Below are 22,115 nucleotides of genomic sequence, written 5' to 3' on the forward strand. Positions count from 1 at the left end.
ACCCTTAAGCACCACCCGTGGGTCATAGAAGAGCTCCTCATACGTCACCCGCGAAACATATGGATCACCCGCATATCATGGTAGAGGAAGAACGTCCTCATACCACGCGCGGAAGCATCCTGGCTCCCTCAGAAGTCATCAGCAGGTTAGGACAACTGTCCGCCTAAATGATCGGAAGGCAATGCCAACAGGACAGCTGTCACCAATTAACTACCTTCTAGAAGAATGTCCACGATCGTTACTTGAGGAATACGTGACTTACCAGCCAATGAGCAAAGGACACCTGGCTAGGTTGTTAGCTCAACGTATCATTTATGACATCCAAATATCTAAGAGTAAACACACGTTTCAAATCAAACAAAACCAAGATATTCGATTTTCAATACATGATTTTCTTATTTGTACAACAAATTAAACATTTAGGGAGAGTTTGGGATTCCTTATTTTACCTTCTTATCACTTAAATAAGTTAATTGGGTAAAAGGCTGAATAAGCTAACGAGAAACCAATAAGGGCTAAAAAAAATTTGAACATGTCCATCAAATATTAAAGAATCTAATAATATGTTATTGGGTCCAGATAAACATGCAATTATATCAAACTATTAAACCGATAAACATAGTAATTAATCAAACTTATCTCTTGACTCTTTTACGTTTCTTCTTCTTAGACTTTCACATATTGACTAATTAGGATTAACTTATGGTATGGGGTCGTTCGCAGTGCCGAAGCTTGGACTGAGGCACCGGGGGGGGGGGGGAATTTCACAAATGAGGGGGACCGGGCTCAAATTTTCGCGAAAAATGCTAAACTTACACTACGTATAAAAATTTTCGGTCGAAAACGGGTAAATTTACACTACTGCGCAAAAGAACAGGGGGACCGGGGTCACCCCCGGCCTCAATGAAGCTTCGCCTCTGGTCGTTTGGGTGGTTGAACGTGTCAAACGGGTATGAAAAACCAATGATAGTTGTCCGACATTGATACACTTAAAGTACAAGTTATTTTGAATGAGTACTTGAAAAGTTAATGATCATTTTGAGTAAGTTAACTACTCATATTCATATGTTTATTTTAAGAATTTTTTGTCTTTATTTATTTCATGTGTTTTGCTTTAGTGTGTAATTTTGGCTAGAGTGTTTGAAAGCTATATTTGTGATCGGTCTGTATATGGAAATAAGGCTTTAATTGCATTCAGCTACTGGTCCATTGCAAGGTATACACACAAACATTCTTAAGTCGAACAGTTTTCTATGACCGGCATCCAAACACATTAATTATTAGAATAATATAGAGGTAGGGTACCAAAAATACCTAAAATACCCTTAAGCACCACCCGTGGGTCATAGAAGAGCTCCTCATACGTAACCCGCGGAACATATGGATCACCCGCATATCATGGTAGAGGAAGAACGTCCTCATACCACGCGCGGAAGCATCCTGGCTCCCTCAGAAGTCATCAGCAGGTTAGGACATCTGTCCGCCTAAATGATCGGAAGGCAATGCCAACAGGACAGCTGTCACCAATTAAATACCCTCTAGAAGAATGTCCACGATCGTTACTTGAGGAATACGTGACTTACCAGCCAATGAGCAAAGGACACCTGGCTAGGTTGTTATAACCGTGCACATGGCCCGGGTGCAATCCATCCTATCATTGGGTGACGCGTGTCCAGGTGGTTATACCCATGCACATGGGACGTATAGCTCAACCTATCATAAGAGGACATGCGTCCAGACGATTATCAAAGATCTTCTAGAAGAAGACAGCTGGCCCAATCACCTTCCTACATCCTTCGGCTATAAATACCTTGTTAAACGGTATGAGGTATTCATTCACTCACTTACATTCTGACTACACTTAGTCTATTTACTTCAGTACTTTCTCCTTTACGAAGGTTACTGATTCTCACGCCGGAGGGTGGTTACAGGAAGACCCCCCCCCCCTTTTGTCCTTCCTGTAACGAGACTCACGGTGTTTGTTTTGCAGGTTCCGGTCATTGGACTTTGGGAAGTAGTACTCATATTGTGTTGGTAATTATCATATTGTACCCTGTAGACTCATTGGATCCAGGACCCATACTTGGGGAATGGATTCGTGTTTCTTCAAATAACTAAGAAACAGCTCATACACTATCTTCTATGATATTCAATCAAGATTCTCATACATGTTACTTTTGAGCATAGATTCGCCTTATTATCCATTAAACTCAAAACGATTACAATAAAGTGGCAGACTAATGGTAACAAGCTACAAAAATGAAAGATAACATTTTCAAGAAAGAGGAGTTCTGGTATCTGTGCTAATATTTATGGTTTTCAGGTTTTGCGCTTGTACCGACACAATTACAATCACCCGAACCGTTAAAGACGGGGATATTTTGGTCTCTACGGGAGAAACTTTTGCTCTTGGCTTCTTTAGCCCCGTAAACTCCAGCGACAGATACGTGGGTATCTGGTATAACAAGATATTTGAACAAAGTATAGTTTGGGTTGCCAATAGAGACCGTCCGATCACCAACTCGTCTGGTAATGGTATCCTATCCATTGATCCAACCGGGAACCTCATACTTCAAGAACAAGATAAAAGCTTTGTGTTTTGGTCAACTAATGTTTCCAGTGTGGGGAAGGATATTCATGTTTCTTCAGCTTGGTTGTTGGATTCGGGAAATTTGGTATTGTTTCAAGGCACAAACAAAGAGGTTTATTCATGGCAAAGCTTTGATCACCCTTTTAATACGTTTCTTCTGGGTATGAAGCTCGGTTTAGATAGGAAAACCGGTTTGAATAGGGTGATTTCGTCTTGGAAGTCTATTGGGAATCCGGGAGTGGGGGATTATGCAATGAAAATGGAGTTAACTGGGACACCTCAAATTGTCTTGGTTAAAGGTATGACACGCATTTGGCGGGGTGGCTCATGGAAGGGTCTTGGATTCAGTGGCGTACCACTGATGATGAATGATCCTATCATGCATCCTATTTACATAAACAATAACGATGAGGTGGTGTTGTTTTACGAGATGAGCAACTTGTCCATTCTTACTAGAGTGGTTGTTACTGAATCTGGATTTTTAAGAGGTTCATTTGGAACGAGGCGGATAGTAAGTGGATTGGGTTTTGGTCTGTTCCAAACGACCAGTGTTATGGCTATAACCATTGTGGCCCTTTCGGCGTTTGTGATCCAAATAAATCCGCAACTTTTGAGTGTGGCTGCCTTCCTGGATACGAGCCACAGTCACAGCAGGACTGGTATATAGGGGATGTTTCCAAAGGGTGTAAGAGGAAGGTTGGAACGCAGATATGCAAGGTTGGAGATGGGTTCGTTGAGTTGGGTCGTGTTAAGGTCCCCGACACATCGCAGGCACGTGCGAATATGAGTTTGGGGTTAGAAGCGTGTAAAGAGTTTTGCTTGAGAAATTGCACATGCATGGGGTATGCAAGTGGTGATACTCGTAAAGGGGCTGAGGATGGAGGTTGTATTACATGGTATGGGGACATGAACGATATAAGGACGTTTACAGATGGAGGCCAATCTTTTTATATTCGGGTTGATGCCAATGAATTAGGTACACCATCAATTTATTTATAATTTCCTTTTTAAGTGGCAGAAATCATTGTTATTAGAGAATCTCTAGTGGGGTAGCTATACACACACCATATGACATCTCTAATAGCGCAGTAATTGTTTCAACCGGCTGTTTTGATAGAGGGCAGACAACCGTTTTGACAAAACTTTCTAAGGTTGGCCATCAACGACTGTTTGGATACCAAACCGTTGTTAACCTATAACTTTCAACCCCCCATCTCCCCTAGCGTCAGATAACCATTAATTCTGATATTGTTGAAACGACAATTTTGACCAATAAGATTGCAATTTAACTTCTTGTCAAAAAGGTGGTCTAAGTGTTTTGTGAATGTATATTTGATAAGTGTGAAATCACATGAAAATGGTGTAGGTATATATATCGCATATATGACCCATTTCCAAAATAGTCATAAAAAAGTAGCCCCCTACTGCTTTCTAGTCATTTTCTTTCTAAGCCGATCAAAATTTGAATAATGCGTTAAACTAAATACAAGAATGTCGTCGTTTTAAAAAAGTAAAATAAAATACATTTACATGACACATATTTATTCTTACAAAATAATTGTCGTTACGGATGTGTAATCGCATCATCATCGATGACGATATTATATGGAAGTAAAATAAGCTCATGTCAGTTGGCATAATCTTTTATGATATTATATTTCAGCCAAGTATTCATCAAAGAGGAAAACTAAACCGCACAAAACCCGATTTCTGGAATTTGTGATGCCAACGATCGCAGCAGGGTTTGTCTTGTGCATCTCCATTTACTGTTACGTAAATAAGAAAAATGGTATGTCAATATTTATTTATCTTTGACGCACACACACACAAAAAGCTACAACACGCCTAGAGATATGCATAACTCCACCTAGAAGCTTAAAACTTTAAATCCCTCTTTAACATTGTTAAATTAAGAAAACGAATGAAGAATGTGTGGTATGAATTAATTTTAAACAGTAAGAACAAATCAGATACTAAATGATTCGAATATAAAAAGCATAATCCAAAGCACTTGAATGCTACTGTTGGTTGTAAGACAAGTTGAGTTGAAATCATTCTACCACACAAAACATGAATCAATCAGTAGTACTAGTGCATCCAAAAATGAGTAAACTGAGATCCAAACATAGTATACAGAAAAGTAGACGATTTTTATTTTTGGTTTGGTTTGGGTTGTTTTTTGGGTCAGCGTGTGCAACTTCATGGTTTGTGGTTTGGACTTGTGCTTCAAGCAAATCAATGAAACTCACATTGATGCATGAATATACTAGTTTTGAATACGTCTTAATGGATTAATGCAGCCAACCGAAATGAAGGTGAAGTTGGGTTCGATTTCAAGAGTAACTTGAAAACCTTAGAAGGTTCTAGTATGGAGAAGGATATTGGCAAAAATGTTGATTTAGATGTGTTTGATTTGAGCACATTAGTTGTAGCAACTAATAACTTTTCTTCTTTAAACAAGCTCGGAGAAGGTGGATTTGGCTCCGTTTATAAGGTAGTGTCATGCCAGTCTTGGTAATCATCATGGCCTTTGTGGTTTAATTGAATTGTTGTTAACTAGTAAATTAACAATGATTTACTCATGGTAAGCTACTAAATGGGCAAGAAATTGCTATCAAAAGATTATCGCAAAGTTCAAGGCAAGGGACGCAAGAATTCAAAAACGAAGTAACGTTGATAGCGAAACTTCAACACAGAAACCTAGTCCGACTTTTGGGATATTGCTACAATAATGAGGAAAAGATGCTAGTTTACGTATACTTACCAAACAAAGGCTTGGATTCTTTTATCTTTGGTTTGATCTCTAAACTACACTTAAGTTCTTAAACCCCAACTACTTCAATTTCTAATATATTTTTTTTTTCAAAATTTGAAATGTCATAATGAAATGGTTTGGGCTTAGATCAAGAAAGGGCATTTCTAATAGATTGGAAGAAACGGTTTCAAATCATCCAGGGGATTTTTAGTGGACTGCTATATCTTCATCATGATTCTAGGCTCAGGATTATCCACAGGGATCTAAAAGCAAGCAATGTATTGCTAGATACAGATTTAAACCCTAAAATTTCTGATTTTGGGTTAGCAAAAATCTTTGGAGGCGATGAGGATGAAGCTAGAACACGTAAAGTTGTTGGAACATAGTATGTGTAGATCTTCATTCTATAACTCAACATTTATTTGTTTCATCTATATAACAATGACATAATATGATTTTAGTGGCTATATGTCTCCAGAGTATGCAATGGAAGGCCTTTTTTCAGTCAAATATGATGTTTTTAGCTTTGGGGTTCTAGTTATGGAGATAATCAGTGGTAGGAAAAACAGCAGCTCTATAAAGAGAAATCACTTAATTTGATCGGGCATGTAAGACATGACTCATTATTATCACATACTTTTTTTTTGTTTATTCAACCCTCCAAATAAATAAATTTATCATGATCAACATCATTGTTAGGTTTGGGATTTGTGGAAACAAGATTAAGCTTTGAAAGTAGTTGACTCGTCTTTGGGAGATTCATTTGATGCTCATGAAGTTCTTTTATGCATCCATGTCAGTATCTTGTGTGTACAAGAATTGGCTAGTGATCGACCTACAATGGCTGACATAGCTTTTATGTTAAGTAATCATGAAACAATGATTCCTACTCCAAATCAGCCGGCATTCATCTTTAGACAATTGAATTGCAGTAGGAGCTTACCATCTACATCAACAAGTGATGGTGTTATCTCTGTTGATGATGAGACCATTACCATCCTCCATGCCCGGTAGTTTCATGGTATCTTATTCTTAGTTTCTTAAGCCATAAATGAGGCATGTAAAACAATTAGTATGTCACGTCTGTGGAACGTCTTAAATAAAGTTGTTTGTAAGTATCTTTTCCAATAGTTTGAACGATATGCATGTTATGGGTTAAAACTTATAGGTTAATTTGGATGGGTTATGGAGCTAAGTGTGTTGGCCTTGTTTTAACGGTTCAAGTTAGTTTGAGTTTTCATAAGTTAATGATTGATTTCAACTTATAGTTTACATCTTTTCATTTCGTGTTCTTTAAGCTAGTATTGAATAAGATAGGCCCTTTTGTATTTACTTTTTAATGTATCTAAAGCTATAAATATAAAGTCATGATATAGTTTTTATCACAATTTTTTGTCTTTGCAATTTTTAGTCTTGATTATCTAGTGTTTAATTACCAACATATATTTCATAAAAAGTAATGCTAATGGTCTAATGGTGGACTGTACATCGACATTTTCCCTTATGAAGAACCTTGTCTTCAAGAATGTGTAGTTGAAAGAAATAAAGTAATAGTTGAACATGTAAGCGGTGACAAGCAACATGCTGACATCTTCACAAAAGCTCTAGTGAGTATCAAGTTCAAAAAAATGTGCGAACCTTTTGAAGTTGAAGACCTTAGTTCACTACGTAAATCAAGGGGTGAGTGTTGTCGGCTAATTTCGAATATGTCACAAGGAGGTGGTAGAATGAGATGGGATTGTGTCTATGATTGCGTTGTGATATGAATGTGTATAACAATTTAGCTTAGATTATAAATACTGAGTTAGGGTATTCATTGTAATCAAGTTTTGAGTTATTTTCTTGATTAGATTTAAATTTTGGGAGTTATCCAATTTACGTTTTGTGATATATCGATTCCAGAACATGAGAGCACGAAACTAATGTTAACATTAGCATGTAACTACCTTTGGGAGGAGTCAAAGTAGTAGCTAGTTTGCAAATATAGTGTTGTGTTGATTTCAAACAAAAGAGCATAAAATCCCAAGCCTTAACCATCGTCCCTGTGCAATTGTATCAGAATATCAACTGCGTTATGTTCTTCTTGATTATTTTTAGTTGCTCCTCATACATTGGTTGAGAAATTAAGGTCGAATGTCTGATTTGCCGGCTAATGTTTCAATTTACTATCCATGCATAAGTATAATTTGTTGGATATCTTGTATTAATAATAAACAGAAATAAGAAAACGATCAACACAGTAAATCGGGCTTGTGTTTAACACAATTCCCTTAAATAGATTCTCGGTCTGTTCCCAGGGTACTCCGGTTCGAAACAGAATCGGTGCACTGCCAGACTCGATCACTTGCCTGAAAACGAAACGAAATAATATTGCTACAGAGAAGAATATGAAGTGTGTTTTTTTGTTGGTGTGTCTTGGCTAAAGAATGGTGATCTTATTTATAACCAAAGTTATAAACATATAATCAATTCAGAGTTTATGACCATTAAAGAATAATAATATTCATCTAATGATCATTAGTGCAGAATTGAAACTTAATAATAATAATCATAATCTATGATCATTAATGGTATTGACCAGACCAACCGATTTGAATTTCAAAAACGAATTCAAAAAATCGTCTCACGCGGGCTCGGGTTTTCGGAGTTGCATTCGTGTCCGCGGGACGTGCGGGCACGCACGAGTTCGATGGATTTCTAGTCCAGAAACCCAAATTTGCACCCCCCCCCCTGCGCGCGCGTAGAACTTGTGGTAAAACATGTCACAAATAATTCAAATGGGTGTAAGGATTCCACCTTATAAACCATTCATCATTTTGTTCCCAAACCGATGCGGGACAAACCTTTACCACTTCCACCACTTCCTTCATTCACACACTTAAAACTTCCAACAATACCCCACATGAATGGAGGTCGAAACAACAACATTCCGATTAGATTTCAACAGTTGAATCTTGCATATAATAGGTAGGTGTTATCCTTTGAACCTTTGCTTATGAAGCATACTTAGCCCACTGGCTCTGAGTAGACAGTGATGTCTTTGAACTCGTCTGCCGTTTGTGTAGACGACAATATACTTCACACAAGACTCTCCCTGACAAAGTCAAGTCCTCATAGTTATGTTTGTTATGGTCATGAACATGCGCCTGGTTATGCAAGAGCTATTAAGTATTGTGCCCAACAACACCCTTCGAAGCGACCCCACTTCTCTCTCACATAGGTGATTCACCATGTTTGACTACCTTGGTCGAATCATTAAAAGCCATATGCTTAACCTCACACTTGTCACTTTTAGGAATGGTCTAGGAAGGTTACCTTTCCACGTGGTAAACTCCCTCTTAAAATTGTAGGGTTATCTCCCCCACAGTGACCGCACTAATTCATACAAGTAGGTTTTCCTATTGAACTCAACTCTTGGGATCTCCAGTCTGTTGAGTTAAGTTTCCTTCGCATGAACTTTAATTTTTCAAGGGCTTCAGTCCCATTCCCATGGACGACTTCTGAACTAACTCTCTACTTAGGCCTTTTGTTAGCGGATCCGCAATATTATCATTTGACTTCACGTAGTCAACAGTGATAATTCCAGTAGATATTAGTTGTCGTACCGTATTATGTCTACGTCTAATATGTCTATTCTTACCATTATACATTGTGCTATGAGCTCTGCCAATTGCCGATTGGCTATCACAATGTATACAGATGGCCGATGCCGGCTTAGGCCATCTTGGTATATCCTCAACAAATTGACATAACCATTCTGCCTCTTCGCCCGCTTATCTAGGGTGATGAATTCTAATTCCATCGTGGATCTAGCTATAACCGTTTGTTTAGACGATTTCCATGATATAGCAGCACCTCCAAGTGTGAATACATACCCACTTGTTGCTCTGAAATCATTCGTGTCAGATATCCAATTTGCATCACAATGTCCTTCGACAACTGCAGGATATCTATTATAATGTAACCCGTATTCTCTAGTGTATCTTAGGTACCGAAGCAAACCGAATCACACAGTTCCAATGACTTGAACTTGGGTTGCTTGTGTATCTACTTAGCTTGCTCACAGCATATGCTAAGTCGGGTCTAGTGCAACTCATAAGATACATCAAACTGCCAATAATTCTTGAGTATTCCAACTGGTTAACGGGTTCACCTCTATTCTTAGCTAGATGTTGACTCGTGTCAATTGGAGTTCTAGCTACATTAGAGTCATTTGCATTAAACTTCTCAAGAATTTTGCTCACGTAATGGGATTGACTTAAAACAAGTCCATCTTGGGTTCGTGTGATTTTAACTCCCAAAATCACATCCGCAAAACCCATATCCTTCATGTCAAATCTTGCCTTTAGCATGTTCTTTGTGGACGTTATGATTTTGTCATCACTTCCAGCAATGAGCATATCATCTACGTATAAAAACAAAATGACATATCCATCGGATGTGTCTTTCACGTATACACATTTGTCACATTCATTGATTTTGAACCCAACATCAAGCATGACATGATCAAACTTTTGGTGCCATTGTTTAGGAGCTTGTTTCAATCCATACAAGGATTTCACAAGTCTACATACTTTCTTTTCTTGCCCAACGGCTATGAAGCCTTCGGGTTGTTCCATGTAAATCTCTTCTTCTAGATTTCCATTCAAGAAAGCCGTTTTTACATCCATTTGGTGAACTTCCAAGTTTCTAATGGCGGCAATGGCAAGCACCAACCTTATAGATGTTATTCGCGTAACCGGCGAATATGTATCAAAGTAATCTAAACCTTCTCGTTGTTTATATCCTTTGATCACCAACCTTACCTTATACTTATCGATGGTGCCATCAGGTTTCATCTTCTTCTTGAAGATCCATCGATATCCTAGTGGTTTACACCCTTGAGGAAGATCCACTAGTTCCCAAGTATGATTTTGTAAGATAGAATCTATCTCACATTTGATGGCCTCCCTCCACTGAGGTCCTTCAGCGGAATTCACCGCTTGTTGATACGTTTGAGGTTCCTCTTCTACCATGTAGGTAAGGAAATCAGGGCCGAAGGATTTTTCAGTCCTTTGCCGTTTACTTTTTCTGATTTCAACCTCCTCTGTCTCAGATTGTTCCCGAGGTTCATCTCCAGTACTCTCGTTTTGAATACTTTCCTCAACCGGTCTAGAATAGCTCGGTTTTCCTTTATCCAAACATGGGAACTTATATTCAAACCATGATGCATCCTTTGATTCTATTATAGTGCCATTGTTTATTCCGGGATTCTTGGAATCAAGCACAAGAAATCGATATGCACCACCGGGAAGGGTATATCCTATAAATACACAATCCACGGTTTTAGGTCCTATTAGTAGGCGTTTTGGTGGAGTCACCACTATCTTGGCTAGGCACCCCCACACTCGCAAGTATTTATATGGTGGTTTAATTCTCGTCCATAACTCATATGGAGTTAAATCTTTCTTCTTATTCGGTACATGTTTAAGACATAATTAGCCGATAAGATTGCTTCCCCCCACATGTCCGGGCTTACCCCAGAACTTATCATCATGGCATTCATCATTTCTTTCAAGGTTTGGTTCTTACGTTCCGCTATGCCATTTGATTGAGGGGAGTAAGGAGGCGTGACTTCATGTATGATTCTTTCTTTTTCACACAAGTCAATAAAAGGTGAAACATATTCACCTCCTCGGTCACTCCTTACTCTTTTAATTTTCCGATTTAGTTGATTCTCAACTTCGGCTTTAAATAAGATAAACTTATCAATAGCCTCGTCCTTACTCTTAAGTAAGTAAACATAGCAATATCTTGTACTATCATTAATGAACGTTATGAAGTACTTGTTCCCACCACGAGTAGGAATTGCTTTTAGATTACACACATCGGTGTGAATCATCTCGAGGGGTTCGGTAAATCGTTCAATCTTTTTGAAAGACGATCTCGTTTGTTTTGCTTCAACGCAAGTTTCACATTTATTATTTGAGTCGATATCGAATGTTGGTATGCATTTAAGTTTAATCAAACGTCGAATAGAATTAAAATTAACATGACCTAGTCTACCATGCCAAACATTAGAAGACTCAAGCATATAAGCAGAACTAGTAGCATTCACATTCATATTGTTAAACACGGTTACATTCAACTTGAACATACCATTAAGGGCATAGCCCTTACCAACATACACGCCATTTTTGGTCAACACGACCTTATCACACTCAATCACCATTTTGAACCCAAACTTGTTCAACTGACACCCCGACACAAGATTCTTACGAATTTCGGGAACATACAACACATTTGACAAAGTAAGTTCCTTTCCCGAAGTCATCTTCAAAATCACATTCCCCTCACCTTTGACTTCGGCCGTAGCGGAGTTTCCCATAAACACCTTTTCTCCATTAGTCACCTCTTTGAAAGTGCTAAAGAGACTTTTGTCAAATCACACATGACGGGTAGCCCCCGTATCGATCCACCAATCTTTGTTATTTTGTCCAACCAAGTTAACTTCGGTGACCATAATCGAGAGGTCTGTGACCACCGCAACAAGGTTCTCAACCTCACGAACCATGTTAACTTGTCGAGCATTTTCTTTCTTTGGAAGCTTGCATTCATTGGCCCTACGGCCTTGGTTTTCCACAATTGTAACAAGTTCCTTGGAACTTATTTTTCTTCCCAACTCCCCCCTTCGGACCAAGGTTGAAGCTTTTCCCATGATTTTTCTTTCCACCATTTTTACCCTTTGAAGATTGGCCACGTTCAACAACATTGGCCTTTGTTGTTCCGGGACCGTCAATTCTTTTTAGAGCAATTTTATTGTCTTCTTCAATACGAAGACAAACAACAAGATCTTCAATGGTTATATCCTTTCGCTTATGCTTGAGATAGTTCTTGAAATCGACCCAACTTGGTGGTAGCTTTTTGATGATACAAGCAACTTGGAATGTCTCACTAAGAGACATCCCTTCCGCATGAATATCATGAAGAACAACTTGTAAATCTTGGACTTGACTAATAACAGTTTTTGAGTCTATCATTTTAAAGTCCAAGAATTTAGCCACCATGAATTTCTTAATACCAGCATCTTCGGTTTTGTACTTGCTGTCCAATGACTCCCATAATTCTTTGGCAGTCTTGGCCTTACAATACACATTATAAAGTGCATCAACCATGCCATTCAAGACATAGTTCCGGCACAAGAAATCCGAATGATTCCAAGCGTGAACCGCGCTCATCGACAGCGCATCCATTGCCCCTTCATCAACATGAGGAACGGTTTCAATCAAGAACCTTGCGAGGTTCAAAGTGGTCAAATAAAAGAACATCTTTTGTTGCCACTGTTTGAAATTCACACCGGTGAACTTCTCCGGTTTCTCAGCATGAGACATGACTGCACTCGGCAGCGGAGCAACTAAATCGGTTGTGACAGCAACAGCGGTAGTCACGATGGCAGAAACAGCAGCGCTCATGGGTTGGGATTCCATTCTGAAAACGAAAAATACAAGAATAATAATAAGTAATCTGTTTAAGTTTGTTGGATATCTTGTATTAATAATAAACAGAAATAAGAAAACGATCAACACAGTAAATCGGGCTTGTGTTTAACATAATTCCCTTAAACAGATTCTCGGTCTGTTCCCAGGGTACTCCGGTTCGAAACAGAATCGGTGCTCTGTCGGACTCGATCACTTTCCTGAAAATGAAACGAAATAATATTGCTGCAGAGAAGAATATGAAGTGTGTTTTTTTTTGTTGGTGTGTCTTGGCTAAAGAATAGTGATCTTATTTATAACCAAAGTTATAAACATATAATCAATTCAGAGTTTATGACCATTAAAGAATAATAATATTCGTCTAATGATCATTAGTGCAGAATTGAAACTTAATAATAATAATCATAATCATTATGATCATTAATAGTATTGACCAGACCAACCGATTTGAATTTTAAAAACGAATTCAAAAAATCATCTCACGCGGGCTCCAAATTTGCACTCCCCCTGTGCGCGCGTAGAACTTGTGGTAAAACATGTCATAAAGAATTCAAATGGGTGTAAGGATTCCACTTTATAAATCATTCATCATTTAGTTCCCAAACCGATGCGGGACAAACCTTTACCACTTCCACCACTTCCTTCATTCACACACTTAAAACTTCCAACATAATTGACTAAAGACGGCTTAACTTTTATGATCAAAACCACAACGTTTCTAACATTCACAAGGTTTACAATACAAGATAGTTATCGCTATTGGTAAACCCTATATATGAACAAAATAATCAAGTGACAAACACATACTCTCATATAATCCCAGGTTTTAATTTAGAAGAGTTCTCTTGTATTCACATAACTTTCTCTTTCCCATATCCATGTTCTTGTTGTTTTAAGTTTTTACTTGCCTTTCATGTGCGTTTCTGATCTTACAAACAAATTTTGTATCGAGTTCTAATATTAACGTTTGGTTATGTGTGGAGGCGTGATTGGTATTTGGCTCAGTTGATTTAGAATAAATTAGTAGCAGCAATTAAAGGTGCATACGACCCGGTTTTAAGTTATAAGTTCTTGTCCATTTATGTTTTTCTTGGGGAACAAGATTAGCAACCATGATCTATAATTATAAATAGATGTTAACCAATGACCCTGACGCAAAAATTTGCTAATAGAGATAAGCAGTGATCATGGGTGATATAAATTATCAAGTCAACTTAAACTTATATTAAGTTAAAAGTTTTATAACATTTAATTGTTTGATTTAGTGTCATTTAAGTTAACCTTAGTAAATTACATGAAGAGTCTACGAATTAGTGGCGGTGGCCAATAGACTCGAGTGGAAATTTACAGTGAAGTCTTTGAGAGTCCTTATTAAGAAGACATCAATTTCAACTTCGAATTTCATCTTTAATTGGAATAATTGGGCTCCCTTGAAAGCTAACACATTTTGTTGGAGGATCGAGATTGGTTGATTGCCAACACGTGGAGCCCTCGGGAAAAGAAAAATAACGACAAATGACTATACAATCTTGTTTTTGGATGTCTCTTGTTTTCTAGCTTCTTGCTAGTTACACATATAGTATAATAAGTATAACTTTTGGATGTTAACTTCACCTAAATATCTGCTATGCAAACCTCCAAATTAGAGTGTGTATGACTTCAATCTTAAGGAGTTGTTTCCTCTTTCTTATACAAGACAATAGAGAAACGTTCATTGCTGGATGCCGCATAATTTTCAGGATTAACCGACACCCAGACGGCCTGATATAAAGCCAGAGTTTTTGCTAAGGTCTTTTATCACAATGAAATAACATGAGTACTTTTATGCATGATAAATAAAGAGAAAATCTTATTTCTAAATAATGTATACTTAATAGAAGCACATTACAAACGAATTTAATTTGAAATATAAAAGACTAAAACATTACACTTTTCATGAAAGAATTGTAAAATTATATCATCGTAAAAGAATTCAACCATCTCAATGACCCTTAATAATTAACATTAACTTTCCTACAATCACTTCGAATTTCACCTCTATTCCCTGTCAACGGCTTTATATCTCCCATTTTAATCATAGACTTCGCAAAATCTTCCCAAAACTCTTCATGGTTCCCACTGTATTTCAAAACAAGCTTAGCAGTTTCGCCGCCATGAAATAGTGCTTGATCAGAGCTCAAAAGCCCTTTTTTACTTACCAAATCAGTGTAGTATTTTACGTCAAATGAGCTTGGTGTTGGGTCAAGTGGTGCGAGCGTTGAGTCTCCCCCTACTTGTGGGCAAATAGTCCGAAGGTGGCTCGCAAAAGCTGGATCTATGTTGGTATCACTGTAAATACGAGTCCTAAAGGTTCGACATTGAGCAAACCCTAGGGTGTGTGCGCCCGAAAGCACAACTAAGTCCTCCTTATCGAGCCCTTGGTCCTCAAAGTTTTTTATTAGAGCGGGTAAGTCCATGAACGGTGACGGGATGCTAACATTAGCTGTCACCTGACTAGCCGTGGTTGAGTCTCTTCTTCCGAGTTTGACTTTCCATGACGGCCCATCAAGCTCCATCCATATACAAATTAAAGGTTTAGTGTCAAAACATGTATTCTCATGCTTGCAAAATCTTAATTGTTATTTCAAATGTTAGGGGATGAACACGCGGATACCACGTTGGTGTACCCATGTTGAACAAATTTAAGTTATAGTGTTGATTAGCTTGTTTTACTTACCACAACTACAGAATCACGAGCTGCGATAGTTAAGATATCGGCACAAGATACCACAGGGCGACCGCAAACCTTGTCAACCTCAGACTTGATTTTATCAATAACCTCGAAGCCTCTAGCTGAATTTGCGTTCGGGGCTGCATTTTTCTCAGTATCTATTGTTGAGGTTTGATCCAAAAGAATGGAAGCATCACATCCCTTCATGATATAGAAAATTATCTCAAAAACGAAACCAATACTTTTGTTTCAAAATCGTGAAAAAGTATAATGAAAGTTAGTGATGTTTCAATTTAGTAAACTAGTAAACGTATATGATTAGTTTGATTTTTGAATACCAAATATTCCGAATACATGAATATTAAACACGATTTATATGTTGATGCTACATGAGTAACTAATATCAATCTCAAATATATCATAAGTAGGAATAAATTACTTACATTAACAAAACAATCGTGAAAATGAAGACGCAATAGAGAAGCGCCCATGCGATGTTCTTGTGACAATGCATCCTCCACCACACGTTTGATGGTTGGGAGAGCTTCAGGGCACACTCGATCATAATAACTTGATGACAAACCCGAGTCTGAATGTGCGGCCACAATAGAAAAAATGAAAGAAACCAAACGAGTAAAGCAACTTATTTTGTTCATCTTGTTCGTAAATTGGGAGCCAAAAAGGTTTTTTAGTGCAAATTCGTTGTGTTGTATTATGTTTGTTATGGACTTAATTATAGTGTTGTGTTGTATTTATAAGGAATGAAAATGTTAAAGATGGCTGTTAATGGAAATGGTCAAAGAAAATATGTGTTTAGAATTAGCATGGTTGCACCAAACAATTTTGGAGACTTGGTTCGTAATTCTAGAACTGGTGAAAGATTTGAGTTATTCAATATGGATGCATATCCCTTTTTTTTAATTATTTATGGGTAGATATCACATAAGCATGGCGTAGCTTCATAAAGGTCAACACCCCACCACACACACCCACTCACCCCCGTTTTTATGTTCGGAAGGGGTAACTTCACATTCTAGTAGAGAAAATTTTGTTATGTAGTGTACAATCATCTGTTTTCGGCTGGAAATGTTATGCCCGCCCCGTTTAGGAAAACTTTATAAGTATAGAGTCTACCACCTCACATTTTCGTCCAAACGTTGCCACCACCTATAACTAATGCATAAGATATATAAAGCGTGTTAGTTTGAAATTATACATTGAATATAACTAATAGCACTAATTGTGAACCCGCGGGTGGGCAAAAGTGAAATTGCACTAATTTTGACGTTATTTTACTAATCTCGTGAAAATAACGTTAAAAGTGGTGGAAGGTTAATAAGACATTATGTGGTGGCGTTGATAGCCGAAAGACAATGGTACATGGACCAATCGGCGGTGTCCCGATGGATGAGTAATATGTGCCTCATGTCCAAGGACTACTATTTAGTTGGGGGTTTCACCGGAAACAGTCTAAGGATAGAGGTAAGACTGTCTACATCTTACCCTCCTTAGACCCTATCATAGCTTTGCTATTGGTAGGATATACTAAGTACGATGATGATGATGATGATGATGATGATGATTAATAGCTGAAGAGGTAGGTCCCCACAAAGCCCAGTTGGACCCGCAAGACACACCTTGAAGAGGTACGTCTGCGCAAAAACCAACTTGATCCGCAGGACCCACTATGCTCAGAGATGAAGACCTTACACGCAGTAAGCCAGCTGTTCCAGCAGGAAAGCCTCCCTTGGTACAGTACCCTGCCTGCTCCCGCAGCTGTGGGTACAAGCCAAGAAGGAAGGCTACCCGCACTAACAGTAAGGCTACACGCATAAGGCACTAACTCATACTTCAGCAATGTCACCTGAAGGAATGAGCAGGGCGGGAATATTCCCGCCCAAAAGAGCCAGTCCGTACGCTTCTAGAAGATCTTTTGTACTATACCTACCAAGGTATGGACAAATAGACAAGATCTGACAAAAGCAGCCCATGAACCAATCATAGGGCGACAGCTCACCAACAATAGTACGAGGAGCACGCTCCAGTACAAAATGTCACTATCAGCCGCTGCCTACCCACCAACTCCCATCGTGGCATGAACGTAGCCTGTGGTTGGTGGAAAAGGAATATTATATACAGCTGGCCGTACCTGCTCGGGAACCTACCTTCGGCTATAAATACTCCAACACCTTGGAACGGTATCATCATCTTATCTTCTCTAGCTATTTCTCTCTATATACACTTATATTCAGAGCAATCTAGTCTGATTCTCACGCCGGAGGGTGGTCACAAGAAGGAACCCCCCCCCCCTTCTCAGTGACAAGCTCACGGTGTCTGTTTTGCAGGTCGAGAAGAATAACCATCTTTGCCGGACCTAACCCTCGTAGGAAACATCTACTTAACCCCTAGATTATCCTTAATCTGCCGGGGACATTTAGTGTTTCTTCAATAGCCAACTACGTTATTGAAAAATATGTAAGACTGGGTAGATATCTTGCTCCCATAAGTTATACATATATGAAAATATAAGTAGTTTTTGACTTGGCTAGTGATAATTAATAAAAAATATACATTGTTATTTCACGTCCCATAAGATTTTATATAAATAATTGTATTTGGTGGATATATTTGTTAATAATAGAAAACCATATTTATTGATAACCCATCGAACTTGACCTTGTGTTACTTACTGTAACTTGGTAACTATACACTTAATAAAAATCATATTGTTAACTTAACTTTGTTTTTGTGGATTGTAAACATATTGTTAACTTTTATTTCACTAAAGTGTTCATAACTTTAATGGTTGAATGTTTCAAGTGTTATTATAATAAGTTAAGGGGTCTTTATGTAGACTAATTTGGTTCTCTATTTGGGATGTTACCCATACAACAATAATATTAGTAATTTAAATCTTATTTCTTAATAACTTGTATACATAATAACAAACACATTACAAACGATTTTTAATTTATAATATCCACAACATAACACTTGATCGACCCTTAATACTTCAAATTAATTTTTCTACAGTCTTGTTGAATTTCACCTTTATTCCCTGTTAATGGCTTCATATCACCCATTTAATCATCGACTTCGCAAAATCCTTTGAGAACTCTTTCTTGTTTCTGCTATATTTCAAAACAAGTTTAGAAGTATCTTTACCATTAAATAGTGCTTGATCAGTACTCAAAAGCCCTTTTTACTCAATATATCGGAAAAGTATTTCACATCAAACAAGCCTGGTGTCGGGTTAGTGGTGCGAGCATGGTGCCACCCCCAACTTGTGGGCAAACGATCTGAAGGTGGGAATATGCAATTGGCCACGCAACAATTTCGAACACTACCCGCAAGGCCAGAAACAGGACACGAACACCAAAAAATTAAAAATAATCAACTAAAGACGACTTAACTTTTATGATCAAAACTACAACGTTTCTAACATTCATAAGGTTTACAATACAAAATAGTGTTATTGGTAAACCCTATATATGAACAAAATTATCAAGTAGCAAACACCTACTCTCATATAATCCCAGGTTTTAATTTAGAAGAGTTCTCTTGTATTCACATAACTTTCTCTTTCCCATATCCATGTTCTTGTTTTTATAAGTTTTTACTTGCCTTTCATGTGCGTTTCTGATCTTACCGACAAATTTTGTATCGGAGTTCTAATATTAACGTTTGGTTATGTGTGGAGGCATGATTGATATTTGCCCCGGTTTTAAGTTAGTTCTTGTACATTTATGTTTTTCTTGGTGAACAAGATTAGCAACTCTGAAAAAACACTAAGTGACCCCGGACAGATTACGGATAATCTGGGGGCTAAGTAATGTTTCCCACGAGGGTTAGGTCCGGCAGAGATGGTTATTCTGATGACCTGCAAAACAGACACCGTGAGCTCGTCACTGAGAAGGGGGGGGGTTCCTCCTTGTGACTACCCTCCGGCGTGAGAATCAAACTAGATTGCCCTGAATATAAGTGTATATTAAGAGAAATAACTAGTGAAGATAAGATACAAGATAATGATACCGTTCCAAGATGTTGGAGTATTTATAGCCGAAGGTAGGTTTCCAAGCAGGTACAGCCAGCTGTATAATATTCCTTTTCCACCAACTGTGGGCTACGCACGTGCCAAGCTGGTAGTTGGTGGGTAGGCAGCGGCTGATAGTGGTATGGCCGGCTGTGTACTATTCCTTTTCCACCAACTGCAGGCTATGTACGTGCCACGACAAGGGTTGGTGAGTAGGCAGCGGCTGATAGTGACATTTTGTATAAGAGCGTGCTCCTCGTACTGTTGTCGGTGAGCTGTCACCCTGTGATTGGTTCATGGGCTGCTTTGGTCAGATCTTGTCTATTTTGTCCATACCTTGGCAGGTATAGTACAAAAGACCTTCCAGAAGCGTACGGACTGGCTCATTTGGGCGGGAGTATTCCCGCCTTGCTCATTCCTTCAGGTGACACTGAATTATTGAGAGTTAGTGCCTTGTGCGTGTAGCCTTGCTATTAGTGCGGGTAGCCTTCCCTGATGGCTTGTATCCGCAGCTGCGGGAACAGGCGGGGTACTTCACCATTGGGAGACTTTTCCTGCGGGAACAATTGGCGTACTGCGCGTAAGGTCTTCATCTCTGAGCATGGTGGGTCCTGCGGGACCAGTTGGTCCTTGCGCAGACGTCCCTCTTCAAGGTGAGTCTTGCGGGTCCAACCGGGCTCTGCTGGGACCTACCTCTTCAAACTCTGATCCATAATTATAAATAGATGTCAACTAATGACCTTGACGCAAAGAGTCGCTAATAGAGATAAACAGTGATCATGGGTGATATAAACTATTGAGTCGCTTAAACTTAGATTAAGTTAAAAGTTTTATAACATTTAACTACTTGATTTAGTGTCATTTAACTTAGCATTAGTAAATTACATGAAGAGTCTACGAATTAGTGGTGGTGGCCAATTTACACTAAAGTCTCTGCGAGTCCTTATTAAGAAGGCATCAATTTCATGTTCGGATTTCATCTCTAATTGGGCTCCCTTGAAGGCTAACACATTTGGTTGGAGGATCGAGATTGGTTGATTACCAACACGTGGAGCCCTCGGGAAAAGAAGAATACCGATTGCTAATAAATCACACCCGTTTTGTGGAGAAGAGTGTTAAACCTTAGACAAGTGAATTAAGAACATCAAACACGATATTGCATAAAATGTTTATGCGACTCTTTTCATTAATAAGGAACAAGAACAAAATACTTTCTACTCTCTTTCTACTTGAACAAAAGAAAACTAATGATGAGTTTATATTACACCCAATACCATACTCCTACTCAAACTAGGAAACATAAACATACTAAACTTCTAATTTATTTAATAATAAATAAAAGATAATGATGATACCAAATTATTCAACTTGGTCCCTGAACTTTAGATCTCCACCAAATCGCCCCTTGAGATCTTTCGTACCACCCTTACACTTTTCGTATTAACCATTCGGGTCCTTCAAGTTGGAATTGCTCCAAGTTTTACAAAGAGGAGGATGCAATTGACCATGTCCTGATCTCTTGACTTATTGCGTCTCTACTTTGGAAAGGAATAAGTGGTTGGTGCAAAATCCTGCCTACGTTTTCCTTAGCAACTAGGGACCTATTCGAATTTCGAGCTTTATAAACATATGATGGTTCAGTCGATCATACTTATATCATCTTGGATTATCGGGAGAGCCCAAAACGAGAAGGCTTCACATGCAAAAAGGAGTTGGCTCATAAGTTTAGTGATGAAATAAAAGTTATTGGTTTAGATGAGAGAAGTGAAGTGACATTAATTTTTGTGACTAGTTCTTTTGTTTTTGAAATTTGGATGTCTCTTATTTTCAAGCTTCTTGCTGGTTTGCTTTCATTGTTAACAAAATTTATCATTCAAAATAAAATTTTAACAAATAACATGCGGTGGTCATAAATGACAAATGACACTATGATAGGATCATTCATGTTATCAATATGTAGAAGAAAAAAAACAACCGGTTTTTTTCAGTTACATGAGGGTAATGGCTAAGACGTGAGATCTTTATGATCTCAAGTTCGAAACATGATTTAAAAGGGTTTTCTCATAGTGATAGGCTTCTTTCTTGATTATGTTAATTGATGAGTCGGGTCTAAATAAAACATCAAAATTAATATGGACGGTTTTTTTTCTGCTCCAAATGTTATTAAAACATAAAGAAAAAAAATGCACAATAAATTGTTATTTAAACCTAAAGAAAAAAATTGCACAATAAATTATATTATTAGGAAAAAAAAGGCTCTTTTGAATTTCCCGGGCTGAGAATTAGTACGCATTCATTTTTCTTTTTCTTTTTTGATACATTTGGAAAGAGTTTAGTGGGTTGTACACAATACCTTATTGACTCCGAAGAAATATAAATTTGTATCTGGTAGGATCAGTTTTGTCATTTAAAAGACAGTGACACAATGTTGCAAAAATCTCGACTAGACGCCGATAAATCCCCGATTAATCGCTAGTCCCCCACACCTTTATTTAATTTTGGGCTAGTCGGTCAATTAATCGTTAATTGGTCAAATCTGACCAAAATCGCGA

The 22,115-nt window shown here is 38.1% G+C and overlaps 2 protein-coding genes and 1 pseudogene across 3 annotated transcripts; 1 reads left to right on the plus strand and 2 right to left on the minus strand.

Annotated features, from left to right (window-relative positions):
- Positions 1–2,273: 2,273 nt before the first annotated feature.
- Positions 2,274–6,540, plus strand: LOC143543111 (G-type lectin S-receptor-like serine/threonine-protein kinase RKS1; annotated as a pseudogene). The gene is made up of 7 exons (XR_013137017.1): positions 2,274–3,566; positions 4,254–4,379; positions 4,891–5,084; positions 5,174–5,384; positions 5,493–5,730; positions 5,807–5,953; positions 6,045–6,540. The product of XR_013137017.1 is annotated as a G-type lectin S-receptor-like serine/threonine-protein kinase RKS1 (transcript).
- Positions 6,541–6,690: 150 nt separating this feature from the next.
- Positions 6,691–12,811, minus strand: LOC143543112 (uncharacterized). Its single transcript, XM_077035513.1, has 2 exons — positions 12,095–12,811; positions 6,691–6,696 (listed from the first exon to the last, which is right to left on the minus strand). Exons 1-2 carry the CDS (start codon positions 12,809–12,811, stop codon positions 6,691–6,693), a joined length of 723 nt encoding a protein of 240 aa, XP_076891628.1.
- Positions 12,812–14,661: 1,850 nt separating this feature from the next.
- LOC143543122 (cationic peroxidase 1-like) lies at positions 14,662–16,469 on the minus strand. The gene is made up of 3 exons (XM_077035517.1): positions 15,974–16,469; positions 15,537–15,731; positions 14,662–15,369 (listed from the first exon to the last, which is right to left on the minus strand). The coding sequence occupies exons 1-3, from the start codon at positions 16,184–16,186 to the stop codon at positions 14,812–14,814; spliced, it is 966 nt and encodes a 321-aa protein (XP_076891632.1). The 5' UTR covers positions 16,187–16,469; the 3' UTR covers positions 14,662–14,811.
- Between the last annotated feature and the right edge of the window lie 5,646 nt (positions 16,470–22,115).

The sequence above is a fragment of the Bidens hawaiensis genome, unplaced genomic scaffold, assembly GCF_021521415.1.
Source record: "Bidens hawaiensis isolate Kalapana, Puna unplaced genomic scaffold, B.hawaiensis_p1.1 tig00013027_1, whole genome shotgun sequence".
Lineage (NCBI taxonomy): Eukaryota > Viridiplantae > Streptophyta > Magnoliopsida > Asterales > Asteraceae > Bidens > Bidens hawaiensis.

What these genes read in the sequence shown, in the direction of transcription:
- LOC143543122 (XM_077035517.1), bottom strand. Translation starts at nt 16,186, where the DNA reads ATGAACAAAATAAGTTGCTTTACTCGTTTGGTTTCTTTCATTTTTTCT. An exon ending in TTCACGATTGTTTTGTTAAT is followed by an intron (nt 15,732 to 15,973) that starts GTAAGTAATTTA and finishes TATATCATGAAG; the next exon opens with GGATGTGATGCTTCCATTCT. An exon ending in CTCGTGATTCTGTAGTTGTG is followed by an intron (nt 15,370 to 15,536) that starts GTAAGTAAAACA and finishes ATATGGATGGAG; the next exon opens with CTTGATGGGCCGTCATGGAA.
- LOC143543112 (XM_077035513.1), bottom strand. Translation starts at nt 12,811, where the DNA reads ATGGAATCCCAACCCATGAGCGCTGCTGTTTCTGCCATCGTGACTACC.